The 22,720-nt window shown below is 56.7% G+C and overlaps 1 protein-coding gene and 1 long non-coding RNA gene across 4 annotated transcripts in view; both read left to right on the top strand.

Annotated features, from left to right (window-relative positions):
* Positions 1-7,311, top strand: part of NFAM1 (NFAT activating protein with ITAM motif 1) — a 36,421-nt gene extending 29,110 nt beyond the window's left edge. For all 3 annotated transcript variants that reach the window (XM_081587800.1, XM_081587802.1, XM_081587801.1), the window contains 2 exons: positions 5,455-5,541; positions 6,850-7,311. In XM_081587800.1, the coding sequence (XP_081443926.1) occupies positions 5,455-5,541; positions 6,850-6,909 (147 nt within the window). In that variant the 3' untranslated portion in view covers positions 6,910-7,311. The remainder of the gene's footprint in view (positions 1-5,454; positions 5,542-6,849) is intronic.
* Positions 7,312-11,361: 4,050 nt separating this feature from the next.
* Positions 11,362-14,120, top strand: LOC145544718 (uncharacterized). Its single transcript, XR_014081591.1, has 3 exons — positions 11,362-11,421; positions 12,821-13,395; positions 13,870-14,120. It is a non-coding gene; the product is annotated as an uncharacterized LOC145544718 (long non-coding RNA).
* Positions 14,121-22,720: the final 8,600 nt, after the last annotated feature.

Genomic DNA, 22,720 nt, shown 5'->3' with positions numbered 1-22,720 from the left:
ATTGTGACGAGAAAGAAAAGGCTATCCTACTCCAATTTGTGTGTGCGTGCGTGTGTGTTTGTGTGTGAAAATTGACTGATTAAGGAGCATGGATTGGACTGAGCCAGAGAGACTGGGGTGCAAAACTTAGTTTTTTTGTTCATGAGTTCTGCTACTTAAACTTTCTGAGTCTTGGTTCCATAATCTGTGATATAGGGCTGATGATACAGTTTTCCATTTACAGTTTGCAAACATGTTATGATTTCTCCCACCTTAAGTTTCTCCGTTTGAGCCCACAGCCCCCTCCAGTCGCCCTGCCCTTTCTCCACGACTCGTTTTAACAGGCCTGTCAAAATTCTGTCTTCAGTCTCTCTCTCTCTCTCCCTTCCGATCCGCTCAGCCAGGCTTTCTGCCCACCGTTCTCTCTGCCTAACAAAGCCTTCCTCCTCAAGGTCGCTGTTGACCTCCATGATATTAAACCCAGTGGTCCACTGGGTCCTCCTCTTCCTTGATGAGCTGCAATGTCTGAGGCCAGCAAGCGCTCCCGCCTCCTGGACATGCTTTCTCTAATTGCTTCCAGAACATTCCACCCTCCTATGATGCCTCTCTGATTCACGGCCATACATCCTCAGCCTCCTTCACTGGTTCCTTCTTAGAAACCAGAGGAATCCTGACCTCTAAACGTTGGAATCCAGGCCTGGAGCCCTCTCTCTTTGAGCTTCTCTCCCTTCCCTGGGTGATTTCATGCAGCCTCAACCTTTTGAGACCGTCTACACTCTGACAGTTCCCTCATTTCTATGTCCAGCCCAGACACCTCCTCTGAACACCGGAACCAGCTCTATTTGGACCCCTCATCAGCTTCCCTCTCAGACCAGTCTCTGGTTCTTCATCCATGGAACTACCTTTTCCTGCAGTCCTCCTGATGCAGTGAATGGTCGCTCCATCCTTCCTGTTGCTCAGGCTAAACATTTTGAAGCTGTCCTTTCCTTCTCTCCTTCCATCACTGCTCCTATCAGATCTATCAGCACAACTTAATTTCAAACATATCTGGAATCTGAATCTTCTCACCCCTCCAGGGCTGCCGCTGGTGGGAACCACCACCATTTCTTGCCTGGAGCCCTCCATTTGGCTTCTCTTTCTTTCTTCCTTCCTTTCTCTCTCTCTCTTTCTTTCTCGTATTTGGCTGTGTCAGGTCTTAGCTGTGGCATCTAGTTCCCTGACCAGGGACTGAACCCAGGCCCCTGCATTGGGAACGTGGAGTCTTAACCGCTGGACCACCAGGGAAGTCCCCCTGCAATTGATTTTTAATCAGCTGGCCCGTTATTACCCTAGCCCCACCGTCTGTGCTCCGATCAGCAGCAGCACAGTCACTCCCTCCAAACATAGGTCCCATCCTGCTCTGCTCTGAGCCCTTGGTGAGCCTAGGTCCTCTGAGAAGCAGACACCAAGGCAGGAGTAAATGTGTGATAGTGGTATTCGGGGAACCACCTGTGAAAGCAAATGGAAATGACTGGGAGAGCTGTCCGACTGATGCAGACCTGGTTCTGAGTAAAGGAAAGGGCGAAGGAAGGCAGAGAGGATGTGCTGACCTCCGCACGGTCTAGGGAAGCTTCAGCAAGGACCCTGGCAGCCTGGTCAGAGGGGTCCGGGGGTCTCCCAGGACAGGAGAGACAGGGATGGCATCCCTGCTGGGCTCAGCCATTGGCTGGGGGCAGCCCAGGGGGGTGTGGCCTCTGTACACACAGAGCGCTGGGTCTCGGAGCCCAGCAGCCGGGGCCCTGGGTCGGTGCCAATGATCCCTGGAGCTGGAGGTCTGCAGATCACATTCTCATGACCGTCTAGTGAGGTGGATTTCCGCCTCACTCCAAGTGGGCACTGGAGCCCTGACTCTTCTCTGAGAGCTCTGCCCACAGGCCCTCCCCCCAGGGCACTCACTTGCTCCAGGCACACTGGTCTCCTTGCTGTTCTCCAGACACGCCAGGCTTGACCACAGTCCACCCTGTGGTAGGGCCTTGGTGTTGGCTGTGTGCGTGCCCCGCGCTCCGGGGTTCTGTCTGGAGCTGTCTGTGGGGCCCCTCCCTTGCTCCCATCTCCCTGCTCAGGGGGCAGCTTTGCAGGGAGGCCTTTCTGACCTCCTCACCTCCCTCCCGACACCCCCCCTCGCCGTGACCCAGCCTCCCTGCCTTCCTTCTCCAGGTCTCTCCACTGCCCTCATGGCCACTGTTTACGTTCTGACTGTGGTCTGTCTGGGGCCCCAGGGCCTGGCACATAGCAGACGCTCAGCAGTCAGCTGAGTGGAGGCCTGCTCTTAGCTCCTGGGTGCCTGGGGTTACCTGGGGGCTCCGTGCTGGGCAGAGTGGGCGCTCCATGGCGGATGTGGGGCGTCAGCATTGTAGTTTCACACATTCCAGGAGCATCTGGACACCTCCCCTCAGCTCTGCTCCAGTTTCCGCCTGGCCCAGCACCCTCATTCTCGCGCTCAGCCTCCAGCCCTCCCCATCCTTCTGGCAGGAAGAGGGGCCTTTCCAGCACACCCCTGATGCCGTCGCTTCCCACCCAGAAACCTCCAGTGACTTCCCACTGCCAGCTCCTCAGCTGGCACATGAGGCCTTCACTGGAGGCCTAGCCCAGCCCTGCCTTCCCAGACTCCTGTTAGCGTCGTGGGCCATTTGCTTCAGACATGCCAGGATCCTGACCTAGAGCAGAAGTGCTCGGTCTCTCCTGAGTATCAATCCTTGCTGAACAGGGCTCCCAGATCTGCCCCCAGAGTGAAGTGAGTGAAAGTCACTCAGTCGTGTCTGACTCTTTGCAACCCCATGGACTTTACAGTCCATGGAATTCTCCAGGCCAGAATACTGGAGTGAGTAGCCTTTCCCTTCTCCAAGGGGATCTTCCAAACCCAGGGATCGAACCCAGGTCTCCCGCATTGCAGGCGGATTCTTTACCAGCTGAGCCACAAGGGAAGCCCCCAGAGGGCATCAGGCAAATCTCAGGTGTCCATGAGACAGAGCTCTTGTGTTTCCTTGGTGACAGGTGCGGGTATTACTGGGGGAATCAGTGTCCAGGACCCTCAGATTAGGTCTTGGTCCAGGGTCACTGACTTCGACTGTGGCCTCAGCCCACCTGGACAAAGGCCTCGGCGCTGACTTCACCCCTCTGCCAGGGCTGACGACCACTCAGCTCAGCACCACTGTCGATACAGGGCAGCGGGAGGCAAAGGGCTCGGAGGGCCTGCATCCCAGGGAAGAGGCCCAGCTCAGCCCAGGCCCAGCCCAAAGCACAACACCACAGCGTGGCGCATCCCAGCACTGTCCAGGCCAGCACTAACAGCCAGCATCAGCCCAGCCCAGCCCAGCAGCCGGTTCAGAGGCCTGGCCCTCTCCCCGCGGAGGGAGGTGGCCCCCACCACCCCCCTCCCCGGAAGGCCAGGAAGGTATCCTGTTGACAGGTTGCTTGCATTTCACAGCCTAGTGATGCAGGTCACAGTCGGCATGCAGATGCAGCCCAGCAGGTCAGGGCTTGTCAAAGGCTTCACTCAGCAGCTGCTAATTGGCAGCAGCTTCTGCAGCTGCCCTGTCCTCAGCCCCGCAGCTGCTCCAGCCCACAGCCTGACCACCGCCAGGGTGGGTCAGAGGCCTGCGGGGCCCGGGGTCAGGATGCTCTTCTCTGGTTTGGAAATCACTTAGCCGCATGCCCAGGCCGGTGGGAGCACACAGCACGGAGGGCGAGAGAGGCTGTGTGACCTGAGACAGCTCCGGGTGTCTCTGGGCTAATATGTGGTGGGCGGCCCATGGGCACTGGACCTGAGGGAGAAGGGGATCCTCTGTGGGGCCCGAGATCTGGTCTTCGGTCAACATGTTGGCAAAGAGGCCCTTTTTCTTGCTTCTCTCTGTGACCAGGAACATCCAGCTTGGTGGGAGGGCGGCTGTCAGATCTTCGGAGATCCAGGACTGGGTGGATGGAGGTTGGAGGCCAGGACCGCTGGGGAGACCCACACCCCGTGTGTCAGGCTTGCCAGCTGTGGCTGGTGCTCTGGGTAGGCGTGAGAACCCAACAGGCCAGAGCAGGTCTCGGAAGATGCCTTTCACTGGAATTGGGGCTCCTCCCTGGGGCCTCCCTGCTCCCACAGGCAGGTCGGAAGCCCCTCTTCCAAGACCTTCCCTCTTTCTGACTCGGGGGTCCCTAGGGCAGCCTTGCCATCCCTGTGTGTGATGCCCTTGAAGTGAGGGTCTCCCAAGTGCCAAATGGTTTATTACACAGGTTTTCATGCCCCGCTGCTTCGGAGCCTCCTCCCACCCCTCCTTACCACCCCTCCCTTCTTTTGCATCAGAGTACCACCTGTCTCTCCAGTCTTCCTCAGCAACCCCTGCTTGCCTGTTGCCAGGGAAACCACCTCCTTGGCAACGAGCCGGCATCCATATGACATGTACACGTGGGAAGGAAAGGTTCCTGCCTCTTGCTTAGGCTGTTGGTGGCTCTGCTCCAACAACTCCCAAGGAGCAGTGCCCACCCTGGTGCCCATCGGGTCTGAGCGAGGGTCTAGGCTGTGACTGCAGAGAGGGGAGGGAGGCACTAAGCCTCCCTTGATGATCATTCAATCGTTATTAAGCACATGTAACTCACTAGACCCTGTGCTGGGCCCTTTGTGCACAGTATCTCATTTAATCATCCACCGAGTCTGCAAGATGGACACAGTTATTCCCATTTTACAGATGAGGAAACTGAGGCATAGGGAGGCACCCAGTTGCCTGTGACTGGCAGGTGTCAGAGCTGAGAGTTGAGCCTAATCTTGTCTGATTTCAAACAAGAAGTCATTTTTTTCTATTCATACCATCCTGAGGCCTCTGGTCAAGCTGTTCATAGCTGGACCACGAATCAGTGTGGCCCTCAGGCACACACCCAGGTGAGCAAGGAGCCCCCTCACCACAGCTCATTCAGGGTTGTTCTCCAAGGGTCCCAGCTGCAGCCACAGTGACCGAGAGACAGACGAAGCACCTCTGTGGGAGAACAGTGTGATTTCAGTGTGAGCCTAGGTCCTCTGTGAGCATAGGCTGGGGGGGAGGGGTCAAGGGAGACCTACAGGGGTGGAGGGCTTTGGTCCAGGGAGTGATGGGGGGGATGTCCACAGAGCATCCTATTGGAGCCTTGGCCATGGGAGTCATGTCGGGGGACTGCTGGCTGCCAGGTGCCTGAGGCCCTAAGGACAGGCAGGGACAGTGAGTGTGGGCCTGGGCCCTTCCTCTTGCCGGCAAGCTGGAGGCCTGGAGAGCCTACCAGGCTGAGCACAGGCTCCACAAGAGGCTTGAGGCGGTGGGAGGGGGTGGCAGGGCACACCCAGAGTAGTGGCAGTCTACGAACGGGGGAGGGGTGAGGTGGCCCCAAGAGGGAATGGTGGGTGCGAAGGTGTGGCCATGTGACTGAGAGGAGTGAGACTGGGCGCCGTGGGCATCCCCTGACCTCACTGGTCTCCTGCAGGACCTACAGCGCCGCGAGTCCGAGGTCTATGACTGCATCCAGGGTGAAGCCAGTGGCCCGCCTGCCTCCCAGAGCCTGCTCTCCCAGGTACGTGGGGTTGGGGCAGCGAGCCTGGCTCCTTCTCTCCTTCCCTGTGTCCTGCCCCTCATCTGGGAAGTGCCCACCGTGTGCCAGGCGGGGTGAGCCACCCACTGCTGAAGGAGAGCCCTCCCCCGAGGCGGCTGACCGGGTGCTTAGGAGGCCTGGTGGGTTTACCCCCCACCCCGGCACCACCCCTTTCCAGTTCTGCCACCCTGGCCAAGCGGCTAACCTCTGTGCCCACATCTGTAACCCGAGGACCCTGAGACCATTCACCTCTTAGACTTGCCATGAGGATCACAGGTGGTACTGCGACCCAGTAGGCGCCAGTCATTCAAGCAGGGGTGTGAGGCTTCTCGCTGTCCCCAGGCTGAAGGTGGCTGGGGACTGTGCTGGCGGAAGCCGGCGCTGGCCTGGACAGGGCTCTGTTACTATCATGAAGGGGGCTAAGGCACATCCCTTGATCATGAGTCTCTCTTAAACCTCAGTTTGCTCATCTGTCAAGTGGGTGCATGACACTTTCCTGCAAAGCCAACTGCCCATGAATTCAAATGAGTTCCAAGTTAAGTAGCATCTATACCAGAACTCTGGGCACCATCAAGTGCAAGGGGCTCAAGGACCGTGGCTGGGCACCTTGGAAGAACCATCAGGAAGTGAGAGGCGTAGGTGCTTGAGCCCCCTGGTGTAGGCTGACTCTGTCTGTTGAATCTCCTATTCTCAAAGCTCTTTCTATGATCATCTCTGAACTAGGCTGTGACTGGAGGCAAGGCTCCCCCACTCTGGGACCCCCAAGGATGTCTGGGCCATCCCAGGGAGTGACCACCATATGCCAGGCCCTGAGGTCCTGACCAGGGCAACTAGACCTGTCCCAGTTCCCCAGCATCCTCGGGTCTGCAGGAACAGGGTCATGGATTCTTACAGACACACAGAAGCATCTGTGAACAGTGGGCTCCGGGGAGGGACTAGCCCAGAGTTGAGGAGGGGGCTCTTGGCATGCTGAGCTGAGCTCTGTAGAGTGAGGAGGAGGTCATCGGGGAACAGATAGGGTTCTGGGAGCATCCCAAGAGGAGCGAAGAGCATCTGGGGAGGCCTAAGGCGGGAAAGAAGAGGCCCGTGGGGCTGGAAGGCAGAGAGCAGGTGTGGGGTGGGAGGACGGGAGAGGAGGCTGGTGAGGTGGGCTTGGGGACAAGGACAGGGCTCCCGGTCAAAGCCACTTTGAAAGTCATCTATTTGTCTGCCTTTGCCTAAAACTAAATTAGTGCAAATTTATCTTTTCCCTCCCTACCATTTCTTTCTTTCTTTTTTTTTTCTTTCCAGGAGAAACAGCATAAATTTGAGGGTGACGGTGAATTTAACCTGGTCTATGAAAATCTCTAGGATGAGCTCTGCCTGTCCACGGGTCTTGCCCTGGATCAGAGGCCCTGGGGCAGCCTCTCCTCCCCAAGAACTTGATCTGTATTGGAAGTGAGGCTCCGGGGTACCCCATCACCTCACCCCCACATTTAAGAGGCTGGCCCCCATGTCTGTTCTGCAGCCCAGTCATACCCCTCAATTGTGCCACATCTCCAGGCTTTTGCCCAAGCTGTTCCCTCTGCGGGTGGGCACTCCCTCCTCTCCAAGGGCTCTCTTGGACACCTCCCATCCCTGGGGCCCTCCTCACCCTCTAGGGACACACGGGCTCTCTTGTACCAGCCTGAGCCACCAGGAGGTTCCAGCAGGGACCCAGCACTGTGTGCAAATGCGTTGCAGAGTAGATGAATAAAGAAGCAACTGTACAAATGCCCCCCATGCCTTGCCCCCTGCCCGGTTAGGCCAAAGACAAAGCAGACATGCAAAGTGGAACCGGGGGGCCGGCGCGGGAGGTACGGGATGTGGGCAAGAATGAACTATACGGAGGCTGGGCTGGGAGACCGAGCTGGAGGCCCAGGAGGTGGGCATCGGTCTGGGGGCCTGGGCCTGGGAGGGTTAGGGCACACGCAAGTGAGGAGGGAGATCTGGGCATCAGCGGGGCAGGGGAGGAGGGGTGCTGGCAAGACAGGTGCCAGACAGACTGACGCTCTCTGCCTCCCCCCACGAGGACCCCAAGGTTGTTTCCCCTTCAGCCTGCCCCGACACTCAGCATGCCAACTGCTGCCTCCCAACGCCCTCCTCCTCAAAGCTCCCCACCCTCAGGGCCTCAGCGGTGCCTCCCTGCAGCCCGGTTCCCCGGAGCCCCCCTCCACCTGGCCTGTCCCCACCACACCCTCCTCCTCCTCTTCATCTGCCTTAGGCCCCAGCCCTGGCCCCTGGGGATCGGGGCAGACCAGTCCCTTCCCAGCTTGCCCAGCTGCCCGAGGCCACCCCTCTCCACCCCTCTCCATCCCAGTCTAGCTGCATGGCTTGGTTCCTGGGGCTCTCCCTGGGGAGCGCAGAGGGGTCCCTTTGTGCGGCAGAAGCTCAGGCCCGCGGCTCCTCAGTGTCTGATCCTGAGCCCTTTCTGCTGCACGAGCGTGTGTTCGTATTACCTCTCGTCTCACCTTCAGCTTCCCTGGTGGCTCAGATGGTAAAGCGTCTGCCCGCAATGCGGGAGACTGGGGTTCGATCCCTGGGTTGGGAAGATCCCCTCGAGAAGGCAATGGCAACCCACTCCAGTACTCTTGCCTGGAAAATTCCATGGACTGAGGAGCCTGGTGGGCTACAGTCCATGGGGTCTCAAAGAGTCAGACACGACTGAGCGACTTCACTTTCACTTTCACTTTCACCTTCAGCAGCGCCTGCGGCAGCCTGTCTCATGGGTGAACCAGGGCTGAGGCTAGGGAGCGCAGGGCTGCAGGCACTGCGCCCTCCTCCCCTGCTCCCCTCATCCCCTCCTCACCTCCTCTGCTTGCTCATCCTCCCTCCCCACACCCAGGGCGGCCCCAGAGGCCCCTCAGGGGCCCGGGCATCCAAACCCCAGCCTGCCCGGAAGGGTGGTTGTGAGCAGCACCGTCAGCTCGGCAGGTCAGTACCCCCCTGCCCAGATCCTGCAGGGATAGAAGGGCTGGAGGAGCAGGGCCGGGCCTATAGGCTGATGTCCAGAAGAAGCCCCAGCCCCTCTGCTAGGGCAGCAGGGCCCCCCTTGGGCACACAGAACCCCCTGGGCTCACGGGACCCTCTGCCTGGGCTCATGGGACCCCCCTGGGCTCAAGGACCCCCCTGGGCTCACAGGACCCCCTCTGGGCTCACAGGACCCCCGCCCTGGGCTCACAGGACCCCCTCTTGGCTCACAGGACCCCTCTCCCGGGCTCACAGGACCCCCCTGGGCTCAAGGACCCCCCTCCTGTGCTCACAGGACCTGCCCTGGGCTCACCGGACCCCCTGGGCTCATGGGACACCCCCCCCCCAGGCTCACAGGGCCCCCTGGATTCACAGGACCCACTGGGCTCACAGGACAGCCCCCAGCTCAGTTCTAGGCCCAGCCTCTGAGCACAGCAAGGAGAGCTCCGAACTGGATTATGGGGCTGGGGTGGGGGTGGGGACTCAGAGGCTCTGCCCCCCAAGAAGGCGGTTTAATGAACTATTTAGGGGGGAAAGCTGCCTCGAGCAAAGCTGCCATCCAGTCTCCTGACTCCCACGGCCTGACGCAGAGGCCAGGGCCGGGGTTGGGGTGAGGCAGACACACGGCCCACAGGGCTGAGGAACCGCTCCGGGAAAAGCCAAAGCCAGCGAGAGCAGGAGGGGGCCATCTGGATGTCCCCTGGGGCGTCCGCACCCCCGGACCCCGGACCCGCAGGCTGGCAACCAGCCTTTTCCACGTGGCCCCAGCGGTAGTGCGGGGAGCCAGGAGGGACGGCAAGCCCCCGCCCTGGCCCAGGCCCCCGCAGCTCCCTGTCCACGAGGCATCTGAAGGATCCTGGTGAGACATACGTGGGACCTTGACTGTCCTCAGGCTCAAAACCTTCCACGGTCCCCACATCACCTGGAACAAAATCCAAGCTCTTCTGGGCGGCCCATCAGGCCCTCAGGGACCGACCCGTCACCCTTTTATTTTTTAATATTAATTTTTATTTATTTGGCTGCACAGGGTCTTAGTTGTGGCATATGGGATCTAGTTCCCCAACCAGGGATCAAACCCAGGGCCCCAGCATTGAGAGATCAGAGTCTTAGCCGCTGGACCACCAGGGCTTCCCCTGTCACCCTTCTTGTGGACACAGATGTTGTCAGTGGTGGCCGAGCTGGGTGCTCGCTGGGGTCTTCAGTGAGCGAGGAGAGAGGCAGGGAGGGGGAGGGGGGCACACTGAGAAGAGAATGTTCTGAGACCCCCTACACTTGGGGCCAGGAAGACCAAGCCCCCCGTCCTCCAGCCCCCAAGACTGAGCCAGGACTGCGGAGACAGGCCGGTCAGGGGTGAGGGGCGGGAGATGATTGCGGGGTAGGGGGCACAGGCGGCCATGGCGGGGAGGAGGGGCAGAGGGGCCTGGAACTGAGCTCCTGGAGGGCAGGCTCGAGTGGACACTGAGTGCGTGGAGAAGAGGAGAGAGGAGCCGCCTTCGGGGGTAGCTTGGGGCTGGGTGGTCGCCGGCCTCTTTCGAACCCCAGCTCCAAGCAGCCAAGTCCACCTGAGCCCTGGCTTCAGGGACAATCAGGAGCGGACAGATGGGGAACTCCCTGCTCTGCGGAGGCTCAGCGGGTGTGTGTTTCCTTCGCTCAGCCTTCAGGAAAAACAGGCTGCCACCGCACAGTGTGGGGCGGGGTGGGGGGGCTGCTAAATGAGGGGCGGGCCTCCCTGGGGGTGGGGACCCCCTCTTTGGTTCCCCTACAGGGAGGACCCGGGAGTGAGGACAAGGCAAACAGAGGTGTGTGTGTGTATGTGTTGTTCTGGGCCCAGGAGGGGCCTTGAGAGGGGGGACAAGGCAAACGGAGACGCGCGCGCACGTGTGTGTGTGTGTGTGTGCGTGTGCCGGGCCCAGGAGGGGCCTTGAGAGGGGTACAAGGCAAACGGAGACACATGTGTGTGTGTGTGTGTGTGTGTGTGTGTGTTGTTTCGGGCCCAGGAGGGGCCTTGAGAGGGGGGACAAGGCAAACAGAGACGTGTGTGTGCGTATGTGTGTGTGTGTGTGTGTGCCGGGCCCAGGAGGGGCCTTGAGAGGGGTACAAGGCAAACGGAGACACGTGTGTGTGTGTGTGTGTGTGTGTGTGTGCGTGTGCGCGCGCGTTGTTTCAGGCTCAGAAGGAGCCTTGAGAGGGACGGGAGAGAGAGAGAGACTCTTAACCAGCAAGGAGGATGCCCGAGGGGAGGGGCTGAGGAACCACAGATGAGCCCACCTGAAGGAGGGCCTTAGACCAGAAGGGTGGATGGCGGCCATCCTGAGGGTGGACCCCGGGGCCTAGAGCTTGTAGAAGAAGCCCCTGGCAGCCCCTGACGGCGGCCTCGGGCACTGCCTCCTGCTGCCCGGACGGTACCCCAAGCCCCCGCTCAGACGGCGGGCGGACGTGTGCCAGGGCCTCAGCTGCCAGCCCTCTGTCTGTCTGACGCGCCCCGGCTCCGACTGGGGATTTCCTGCCGTCTCTAGGTCACAGCCCCGCCACCCTCTTTGGCACCTCTGGGCGTCTGAAACCTCTCAGTACGGCCGACACCCTCAGCCTCCATGGCCTCCCCAGGGTAGTGGCTTAGAAACGGTCTGTTCTGCCCCTTTGGGCCGCTTTCAGCCTCCAGCCCTCCTTCGGCTCCTGTTCCTCGCAGCACTTAAAGAAAAGCATTCCTGGAAACCAAGCCCAGGAACACAAAGTGGTTGTGAGAAGTGCTTTCCTCTCCTGGGGAATGATTTCCAAAGGATTCTGCAAAGTAGAGTTTCCATGGGAACCTGTGCTGGTTACACCGGAAGCCTTGGTGGGGCTGGGGTCTCCTTTACAACACGCGGCAGGACCTCGGTGTGGGGGGCGGGACCTTGGAGTGGGGGGCGGGACCCTGGTGTGGGAGGCGGGACCTTGGTGTGGGGGGCGGGACCCTGATGTGTGGGGCGGGACCTCGGTGTGGGGGGCGGGACCTCGGTGTGGGGGGCGGGACCCTGATGTGTGGGGCGGGACCTCGGTATGGGAGGCGTGACCCTGGTGTGCGGGGCAGGACCTTGGTGTGGGGGCCGCGCACAGCTGTTGCCTCTTGGCCACCAGCCCTCACTCACCTGAAATCAAGCTACAGGCAAATCTGCCTTCCCCCCCCCCACATTCTAATTTAAAGGCCACACTCCGTTCCAAGGATGCCTCTGGGATTTCTAGGATGGATTTTTATGTCGTTCAATAGTTTTCTTGGCAGACCGCTCAGCAGGGGAGGGGTGGGCTATGGCGTTGGTCCAGCCATGCTAACAGCGTCCTCTCTCCGGCCCTCCAGGGAATATCATTTGACCACCTGAAGGGCTTCCCCAGACAGAACCCAGACTCAGAGCTGGGGACATTGGCGGGAGGCACTGAGACACTTTCCTTCCCAGGGTGCCTCCCTTGGCCTACATTCAGAATTGTGGCCTCTGAGCCCTGATGGCACGTGGATCAGGCCTCTTTGGTTATATGCTCAGTCCTGTCTGGCTCTTTTGCGACCCCGTGGACCATAGTCCACCAGGCTCCTTCTCTGTCCAAGGGATATTTCCAGGCAAGAATACTAGAGTGGGTTGCCATTTCCTCCTCCAGGGGGTCTTCCCGACCCAGGGATCGAACCCGAGTCTCTGGAGGCTCTGCATTGGCAGGTGGATTCTTTTAGCACTGAGCCACCTGGGAAGCCCGAGGCTGGCGTGGGTCAGGCTAACCATTACGATTCTCTGCACTTGGTGCCAGCAGGTGTTTTGTGTGTGTGTGTATCTCCACAGGGGACATAGGCATATACTACAGTGAAAGACTTACCCTCCAGCAAAGTGAAATTCTCTTTTTTGTTCTTGCCATCTCCCAAACCTCCAACCCAGTCCTCTCCCTGGGAGTAACCACTGGGTCATTTGGTCATATTCTCTTCTTCCGGGGTGTGTTTATGGCATCCACAGATGCGTGTATACGAACATAAAATATATAGCGCTTGTGTGGGGTTCCAAGAAGCTGAAACGGAATCAGCTGTAGGTGTTCTTTGCTCCTGCTTTGTTTGTGCAGCCCCACGTGGCGGGGATCTGCCCGTGACAGCACGTAGGAACTGCCAGCCTCTTTAATTACAGCGAAGGGGTCTGCAGGACTGATGGATCCTAATTCAATCAGGCCCTGATTAATGCCCTTTCCAGTTGTTTATGATTTTCCAATCTCATAGGAGATATTGCAGGGAACACCCTCGGACGTATCTGCAAAACTTTCTCCACAGGAAATGTTGGGAAGAAACTGCTGGAGCCCAGGGTGTGGACATTTACCATTTTAACAGACACTGCCAAATCGCCATGCGTGGAGGTTGTCCTGACTTCTACTGCTCAGGCTCTTTATCTACAATATCTTGTTTAATCCTGAAAACATGCCACAAAGGGAAGGAGCTCGTCTCCCCATTTTATAGAAGCAGAAGCTAGGATTCAGAGCAGCTGCCTGGCCAAAGGTCGCTTAGCACAGAAGGGCAGTGCTGGGCTGGCTCCAGCTGTGTGCAGGGGAGTGGGCATCGGGGGAAGCAGAAAAGAGCCAAGGAGGAACTCTGTGCCCCCAGGGCTGGGGGGGCGGTATCCATGAAGGGGCTAATTTCCTTAAGAGTATTGCTCAGAATTGTGGGGATATGGGAGTGTCCTCCTGTCCCTCCGTGCTCTGTTTCCTTGGGGAAATGAAGGCAGGTCAGTACGGGGATGAGGCCAGGCCTGTCCAGCTGCCGGTACCCAGTGTGGGACCTGGTTTTCATGTGGCCCGCATGCTTGGATCCCAAACCTCCCTTGGAAATTATCAAGCACAGCCTGCCTGGAGGTATGAGCCGCTTCTTGGAAGCCTTGTAATCTGGGGTAATGCTGCTGTAATTGGCATTGCTTTGCACTTGCAATCCTCTCGTTACCTGAAAACTCACTCATAGTGGCTATATGTGGAGAGGGTTTAATTTTAGCACTTTGTGGATCTTGAGAGGCTGAGGAGCCCAGGCTTTTTCTCTGTCGTCCCCTCACCCCCATTCAGATTCCCCAGTGAATGCCACAATCCAGCAGATCTCTGTACCTAGCTCCCCGCCAAGGTCCCCCCACCCCAGCCCGGCTGACCTGGGAACTGCTCCTCTCCCCAATTCCGCCCCCCCCCCCTTGAGCGTATAGAGTCTCCACCCCTCCTCTTTCCAGCCTCTCCCCGTCTCTGCCATCAAATTGATCTTCCTATAGCACAGATCTGACCGTGTCACTCCCCTCTCAAAAACCCTGCAGTACTTTACATTTATGGTCAATTCATTTCAATAAACAGGCCAAGATAATTCAACAGGAAGAACAGCTTTTTCAATTAACAGTGCTGGGAGGAATGGACATCCACAAGAGAAAGGATGAAGTTGGAGCCCTGCCTTACAACCTGTAAAAAGCTCATAGTGCCTTCCGCTGTCCACAGGTGGGAGGCTTGACCCCTCAGCTCTTACAACTCCTTCATTCCTTTGACATTTGTCCAGCTCTGACTATGTGCCACGCCCCGTCCTGGGGCTAGAATAAGAGATAGTTCTGTCCTCATGGAGTCCATCACCCTCCTTTCTGACCAGCTCCCACTGGCCCAAAGTCACCCCAAGTCCTTTCCATGCTCCAATCATAGCTACTGCTACCCCTGGTGTCAAACTCCCCACCTCTGATCCTGAGCTGGAGTTCCTGCTCAAATGCCACCTCTTCCAGGAAGCCTTCCCTAAAACTCCCCCCCCCCCTCACCAAACAGTTTCTTCATCTCTCTGACTGCTCTGACTTCCTGGCATTGAATCAGTTCACACACATCCCCAGGAGGCTGGAGCTTCCTGAATATGGCAAACCCCTTACTGGGTTCAATCCCTGGGTTGGGAAGACCCCCTGGAGAAGGGAAAGGCTACCCACTCCAGTATTCTGGCCTGGAGAAGTCCATGGGGTCGCAAAGAGTTGGACATGACTGAGCAACTTTCACTTTACTTGTCTCTCTTTCTGTCTGACTCAAGAGCCTAACAGCAATTTGTTTAAAGAACAAATGCAAATTTTCCTCTGCTGGTGATTTAGAGCTGGCTCTTCTTAAAAAAAAAAAAAATTGTTGTTTATTTTTTTTGGCTGTACTTGGTCTTCACTGCTGTGCAGGCTTTTCTCTAGTTGTGGGGAGCAGGGGCAACTCTCCAGTCGCGGTGCACGGGCTTCTCATTCTCCTGTTGGGGAGCGTGGCCTCTAGAGCAGGTAGGCTTCAGTAGTTTGTGGCTTCTGACCTCTAGAGCACAGGGTTAGTCACCCGCAGCATGTAGGAACTTCCCAGACCAGGGACGGAACCTGTGCCTCCCGCATGGGCAGGTGGATTCTTATGCACTGAGCCACCAGGGAAGCCCTAGGGCTGGTTCTTGCTGGAAAAGGGAGAATGATTTTTTTCCCTCCAATTTCCAGCACCTGTAATTAGTACATGACCCATGTCACATACGTGAAAACTGGGAAAGACAGGTAGCTGCCTCCGCAGCACCAGGAAAGGCAGGGCAATGAAAGTGCAGGTGTTGGAAAGGCAGTCCCCTTTTGTCTGATGGGAAGAGGCAGGCTCTGTGCTGGGCTGCTGGAGGCGAAGCCCAGACACAGCAGACGGGCCAGCAGGGGCCCCTCACCCCACCTCCCGGCCACGGAAGCTGTCAGAAGCTCTAATCAATCGATGATGCTGATGCAGGCCTGTGGAGTGCGCGGCAGGGGCTGTGAGCCCTGGTAGGGTGGTTCTGATAATTCATCCCAGAAGCCTCTATCACCGCCAGGGGATGCCTCGGTCAGCTCAGGGATGCCCTTCCTCCGTTGCCTCTAGTCTAGACCAGACAGCTCTGACCATGTGGGGCCCGGGACCTTCCAAGCAGTGGACAGGGACTGAGCCCAGTGGGGAGAGAAGGGTGGGAACACTAGTGGCCAGGTTGGCTCACAGCCACCCTGTTAGTGTCTGGGTGGGTAAGAAAGGCTCTGGGGCTCAGGACTTTCAAGACCCCCTACTCTGGCTTCCTGGGAACGAGTCAGGATCCAGCCTCAAATGCCCCGTACTTGCTCCAGCAGCCCCACAGTCTCCTGCTTCCTATGGAGGGGGTTGCATTGTGTGTTTGGGGTGGGGGCAAGGTTGCTTCTGGCTCCCTGGGTCTGTTAGGACAAGTCTGTGCAGTTGAGTCCCCAGGGGAAGGAGACTCTGGAGACAAGAGACCAGGTGCAGTAACCGCGGTGATGCAAAGCAAACCCAGAGTTCCCCCGCCTCGGCCTGTACCGTGGGTCATCTTAGCCTCCCTGGATCAGATGAGGAAGCTTGGAGGGGCAGAGGAGTTGACCCCAGGTTGGTCTGGCCCCTCTGCCAGCACTCATACCCGACATCTCAGTGCTTCAGAATGCTGTTGCCTTCTCCCTGGGTTCAAGCCCAGAGTGGGAGACTAAAGAGAGACTAAAGAGATGCTCCATCCTAAACCTGCCCTGCAGTCACACACATTCACACGCTCCTCCCTGGGACCTGGTCTGGCTCCACCCTCAAACCCCTACCCAGCCTGCCCTGCCTTGTCCACTTTCCTGCTCATCTTCCCTGCTTTCTATAGTAGGGTCCTTCTGGGGTCTTTCTCTCTCTCTTCTTTAAAATATTTATTTATTTATTTGACTACATCAGGTCTTAGTTGCATCTTGCAGGGTCTTCAATCTTTGTTGCAGTATGCAGGATCTTTAGTTGCAGCATGTGAGATCTTGTTCCCTGACCAAGGATTGAACCTGGGCCGCCCCTGCATTGGGGGCATGGAGTTTTAGCCACTGGACCACCAGGGAAGTCTCTGGGGTCTCTCTTAACCCTGGCACATGCAGCTCTGTCAACCTAATGGATATTCCTTAAACATCTACTGAATTCTTGCCTGGAGCTAAGCACTGGGCTTCCCTGGTGGCTCAGAAGGTAAAGAATCTGCCTGCAGTGTGGGAGACCCGGGTTCGATCCCTGGGTCAGGAAGATCCCCTGGAGAAGGGAAAGGCAACCTGTTCCCATATTCTTGCCTGGAGAATCCCATGGACAGAGGAGCCTGGTGGGCCGCAGTCCACGGGGTCACACAGAGTCGGACACAAATGAGTGGCTAACACTTAGACTTTTCTTTCAGGCACTGTTTCCATTTCACAGATGAGGAAACTTGAGCATCAGAGAGCTGTAGCAACTTGCCCAAAGCCAGACTCAGCCACGCAGTGCCGCTGAGTTCAAGCCCCCAGAAGTAGCTTTAGAGCCTGTGATTGCAACCTCTTTGCTTGGTTGCCTTGGACAGTAGGCTGAATAATGGCTCCCCTTAAAATGTCCACTTCTGAATCCCTGGAATCCATGAATACTAACGTGGCAAAGACTTTGCACTTGTGATTAAGGATTTTCAAATGGTGAGATTATCCTGGATTATTACAATCACAAGTTTCTTTATACGAGAGACACGGAAGGAGCTTACAGACAGAAAACAGAAGGCAATGTGATGATGGAAGGAGAGACAGAGATTTAGCGATGTTACCTTTCTGGCTTTGAAGATGGACATAGGTGCCGTGAGTCAAGGAATGCAGCCCTAGAAGCTGGAAAGGGCAATAAAATAGATTCTCTTCAAAGCCTCTGAAAGGAGCATGGCCTTGCGGACGCCTTGGTTTCAGCCTACTGAAGCCAATTTTGGATTTCTGGATTCCAGAAGTATAAGAGGAAAAGTATACATTGTTTTGAGCCACCAAGTCTGGGGCAATTGGTTACGGCAACCATAGGAGTCGGATACCCTTTTCCTCCTGGAAGAGCCAATTCAGCCTCCCAGGCCCCCAGTCAGGCGCTCACGCCCGCTCTGTGTTCCCTGTGATGACTCCTCATGGCTCTGACCCTGGAGGTTGCTGCAGCCACAGCCTCTCTGCTCACCCCAGCCTGAGCCTCTCCTCTCACTCCCAGCACTGACCTTGCCAGGCTGGTATCATCCTCCAGTTGCCCAAGAACAGGCACCAGCTCTAGGGCATGGCGGAGGAGGAAACTGAGGCTCAGAGAGGGTCAGTGAATGCCCGAGGTCACTCAGCTGGCAAGGGGAAAAGCCAGATTTGAATTTGGGCCTGTCTGATAACAGTGCTGGTGCTCCCCACAACTCCTCTCCCGGTGGACACTTGGTAAATGTCCCTGAATGAGTGACAAGGCAGGCAGACAGCAGAACTCCAGGGAAAACACATTACGGGAAGGGCTATGAGATCCTGAGCAAACTAAGGAAGGCTTCCTGGAAGAGGTGCCCTTGAAGGATGAGTGTGCTCCAGGCAGAGAATATCATGAGCAAAGGCCTGAAGATGGAAAGAGTGAGATGGCAGGAAAGGTGAAGTACTGAGAGGAGCCTGCAGAAACAACGCCAGGCCCAGGTTGTGAAGGGCCTTCGATATCAGGCTGAAGCCCGAGGAACCCACAGGAGTTGGGGAACAGGAGAGCAAAATCCCCCATATTGTTCTTTAGGTGACTTTGTTCAACTGAGTGACTTTGGGGAGGGTGGCCTGTTCTTTATTTGGAGGCTGCTGAGATGGGTAAAAGCTTTGGGGTTGGGACTGAGACCAAGGAGACAGAGATTGGGACAGAGAACCAGACTCTAGAGCCACTTTGTGAAGGAGGGGAGGCGGGCAATGAGACCTGTTGACCTACTGGTTGATTGATGTCCATACCCCCATCCAGTGGGCAGAGGCTGTTGTCAGTAAACAGAACCAGTAACAGTGAAATTGTGAGTCGCTCAGTTGTGTCTGACTCTGGGCGACCCCATGGACTGTAGCCCGCCAGGCTCCTCTGTCCATGGAATTCTCCAAGCAAGAATACTGGAGTAGGTTGCCGTTTCCTTCTCCAGGGGATCTTCCCAACCCCGGGATCGAACCTGGATCTCCTGTATTGCAGGCAGAACAAGAGTAGAGCAGCAATGCAGGGAGAAATCCAGGTGGCCACCAGGGGGAGGTGTTCCCAAAGCAGCCGACACAAGGGGTCAGGAGACAGGTTGAGGCTGAAGACAGCTGATGGGGAGAAACGGGGAAGACTGGGGTGGCCACAGCGGCAGGAGGAATGAAGTAATCCGAGGAGGTGTGCTCAGAGGGTGACTAGGGCACCCATGATGGAGGACTCGCAAGAAACTGACTCTTTTCCTCCTCGCCTGCTGCCCCTGGATGCCGAGCCAGCATTCGTCTGGGTCCCTGTGGAATGGGACCTTTCCTGGTGGGCTCCATAGCAAATTCCAAACCAATAAGAGCAAATAAATGAGGGGTGATTACTGACAATAGGAGAGGGTACGCCATGGGGTGCCTCTAAACAGCATCTCCTCCAGTCCGTTTTCAGTGCTCTATAGGTCATTAACTACTTGACAGAGACAGCCTGACACTTAAAGCAAAGGACTCTGCACCTCTGCCAGGGAAAAATCAATCAGAAATGAAGATAGAGCATCACTGGTGTTAAGATGTACAGGGTGGGCAGACGGGGTTTGATTTACACATAATTTTAAGGTCCTCTCCATTGTGTGAAGTGAAGTCATGGGTATTTAAGGCCATTTATAAATCCCAAACTGAAGTTTGGAAATATTTAACCTCCCCTTGCCTTTTTGGGGGGTTGTTAATGAAATATTTCAAAGATGGAAAAGTACTGAGACAGGCTTAATCTAAAGCCCACCACCTGATTCTGTCAAATAAAACTATATAGCTATGCCTGAAGCTTTTAAATGTTATTTGTTTTTTAAAATGTTTTGTTTGTTTGTTTGTTTCTCCTTCCTGCCTTTTCACATTCTATCTTCCAGCTCCACCGCTTCAGGGAGACCTGAAGGCTGACCACCCACCCCTGTCTAAGATATCACTCCTTCCTCTGAAATCCAAGAGTAATTACTGCCTCTTTAATTAACTTGGAGATTAATCACCACCTGCTTGGGAAACAGCTTTTATTGTCCTTGTCTGTCTTGCATGTGGGATGCAGGTGGGGGTGGGAGTGGGAACCAAGCAGGCAGGAGAAGGGAAGGCAGGCTGGGCTCTCTTCAGGGTCCCAGGCTGAGCAGGGTCTGCTGGAAGGAAATGCTTGATATCCAGGGGATCAGCTCCCTCTTGGCTCGGTTGAGGCAGCTTCCAGACTTCAGGAACTGAGATGAGCCAGAGATAAGCCCCAAAAGAGCAGCGGGCAGCTAGGAAGGTAATCTACCCCGGGCAGCCTCAGGGTCCCTACTGTTGCTATTCCCGTCTGACCAGAATGGTCCTTCCTCATTGGGCCTTGCAGGTTGAATTGTGTCTCCTCAAAAGATAGGTCTGAAACCCTAACTGCCAGTTCCTGTGAATGTAATCTGATTTGGAAATAGGGTCTTTTCAGATGTGATGACGTTAAGATGAGGTCATACTGGATTAGAGTGGGCCGCGAATCCAATGACTGGCATCCTTACAAGAAAGCCATATGAAGACAGAGACTCAGGGAGAACTCACTGTGCCGCCAAGCTGGCTCCTCTGCAAACCTGAACCTGGCTGCTGAGGGTCTCAGCCTTTATTTGATCAATTAACCCTCCACCACCCTGGTGGCTCAGTGGTAAAGAATATGCCTGTCAATGCAGGAGACACAGGAGATGTGGGTTCAATCCCTGGGTCGGGAAGATCCCCTGGAGGAGGAAATGGCAACCCACTCCAGTATTCTTGCCTGAGAAATCCCATGGACAGAGGAGCCTGGCAGGCTACAGTCAGTGGGGTCGCGAAGAGTCAGACACGACTGAGCACACATGTGTGGTAATTCTAATCCTAGCACCCCCAACTCCAGGAGCAGCTCCTACATCCTCCATTGTCAGGGAAGCCCTTTCCCCACCCCATCAGAGACCACCCCACAATCAAAATGACTCTCTTGGGAAGCAGGGTGTTCCCAAGAATTGCCCTCCCCCCAGAACAGCATGCCTGCTCAAGTCAGTTTGCTTAATGAGAACCCCTGTGGCACCTCCTCCCCAAGAAAATCCTCCTACATGGCCCCAAGCCCTCAGAAGTGGGCAAGGTACCCCTGGTCTGAGCAAAGTGCTTTTTACTTCCCCTGTGATTAGAGGGCTGGGGGTGGTCAGGGAGGGAGAGGGGACAGCAGGCAACCAGGATTTTAACATGACCAGAGCTGTTTCATTCATACTGCCAAGCACAGTGGCACGGTATAATCTGTTCACAGAAACAATTCATCTTCTAACCTATCTTCGGCTCTAACCCAACACTCTCTTTTGACAGATGGAAAACTGAGGCCTGGACACTTCACACGGCTTCGCTGCGTAGGGATCTGAAGTCCCAAGTGACAGTGTTTCTCAGTGCCTCAGTCTCCCCATTCTGGTGGTTTAGTTGCTAAGTCGTGTTCGACTCTTGCAACCCCATGGACTATATAGTCTGCCAGGTTCCTCTGTCCATGGGATTCTCCAGGCAAGAATACTGGAATGGGTTGCCATTTCCTTCTCCAGGGGATCTTCTTGAACCAGGGATCGAACCCTGGTCTCCTGCCTTGCAGGCAGATTCTTTACCAACTGAGCTACAAGAGAAGCCCAAGCTGGGGGCTAGCAGAGGGTGGTTTCGATCCATCGATCTCTGGGTTATGGGCTCAGCATGCTTCCACTGCGCCCTGCTGCTCTACCTCCCCCTCTAGAAGAATATTAATATCCTCTTCTAGGAATGTTCCCAGCCTTAAAAATAGCTCTAGAAACCTATACGTACATTTTCCATGAATTCAATCAACAAACACGTTTTGAGCACCTCCCGAGTACCAGGTCCTGGGGATACAGTGGTGAGCATCACAAACCCGGTGTCTTGACTTCAAGTTGCTACCGATTTGGTCAGTTCAGTCGCTCAGTCTAGCCCTACTCTTTGCGACCCCATGGACTGCAGCACGCCAGGCCTCCCTCTCCATCGCCAGCTCCCGAAGCTTGCTCAAACTCATGTCCATCGAGTCGGTGATGCCATCCAGCCATCTCATCCTCTGTCGTCCCCTTCTCCTCCCGCCTTCAGTCTTTCCCAGCATCAGGGTCTTTTCCAGTGAGTCAGTTCTTCGCATCAAGCGGTCTATCTGGTAGAAAAGGACAAAGAAAAGCGTTACCCTCGAGGTAGTTAAGTGTTAACGACAGAGTGCACAGAAGCAGAGAGGAAAGGGCTACAGATCTCAGGAGGACCCAAAAGAGTAGTGGCGGCTACAGGAAAAAAAGTCAAAGAATGGATCCTGTAACCCTCTACTCTTCTTTGCCTTAACCAATCAGGCGTCAGCATCGCCAGGCCGGCCGACCAATCAGAAGCCGGAACAGGAGCTCTAGTCGCCGACAGAGGCTTCCCCGGGGAGTGCGGCCCGAGCCCGGGTGCCCCGCCCCGCCCCGCCCGGCCCCGCCCCCAGGGCGCCGGGCCCCGCCCAAGGCCCGCCCCGCCGCCGCCTTCGCGCCTGCCCCGGAGTCCCCTGGCCCGCGGCCGGCTGCTGGGGCCGAGTGTTGTCTTAAACGCCGAAAAAAGAAGACAGGCGGGAGGGTGGGGAACTGCCAAGTGACCGGGAGAGGATTTATAACATGTTCTTCCACCATCGACAATACTGCACAATGTATGAAAGAGACGGTATCGCCTGGACAGGAGCGTGAGGGCGCGGGCAAGGTAAGCCGCCCCCGGCCGGCTGGTCTGGGCATGGAGGGCACCAGGAGGAGATCCGGGCGCACCTCCTACGCTGAGCCGCTGTCTTTCGCGGGGGTCTGCGTGCCGGTCCGCGCTCTGGAGGGTCTCGTGCGCCTTGAGCAGTGTGGACGCGGCCCCCAGAGCTGCGGTGTCCCCGAGGAGGGGTGGACGTGGCACCCTGAGCTGAGACGTGTCCAGTAACCTGGGGGGCTGCCGAAGCGGTGTAGACGAGCGCAGGGGAGCCGGCTGAGGCGCCCCCCCACCCGAAATCCCGAAGTCGTCGAGACTGATCCCTAAGGCTGGGGTTGACGGTCCTCCTAACTCGTGGCGAGTGAGAATGGAGACTCGGACTATGACTGAGCCAGCGACCTGGGGGCAGGTGAGGCCGTTTGGACACGCGCCGCAGAACCACGAGCAGGTGTAGACGCGGGCAGGTGGCAGACGCGGAAAGTTTGCCAGAGCGCAGCGCCGGAGGCGCGGAGGGAGGGTCCGCGCTGAGGCGGGGACCGCCCCCCCCACCTCCATCACCGCCG

This window comes from Giraffa tippelskirchi, chromosome 4 (genome assembly GCF_054371585.1).
Source record: "Giraffa tippelskirchi isolate mGirTip1 chromosome 4, T2T-mGirTip1v1.2.pri, whole genome shotgun sequence".
In the NCBI taxonomy this organism is placed as follows: Eukaryota; Metazoa; Chordata; class Mammalia; order Artiodactyla; family Giraffidae; genus Giraffa; species Giraffa tippelskirchi.
The sequence above is the reverse complement of the archived record's forward strand: the minus strand, read 5'-3'. Positions and strand labels throughout refer to the sequence as shown.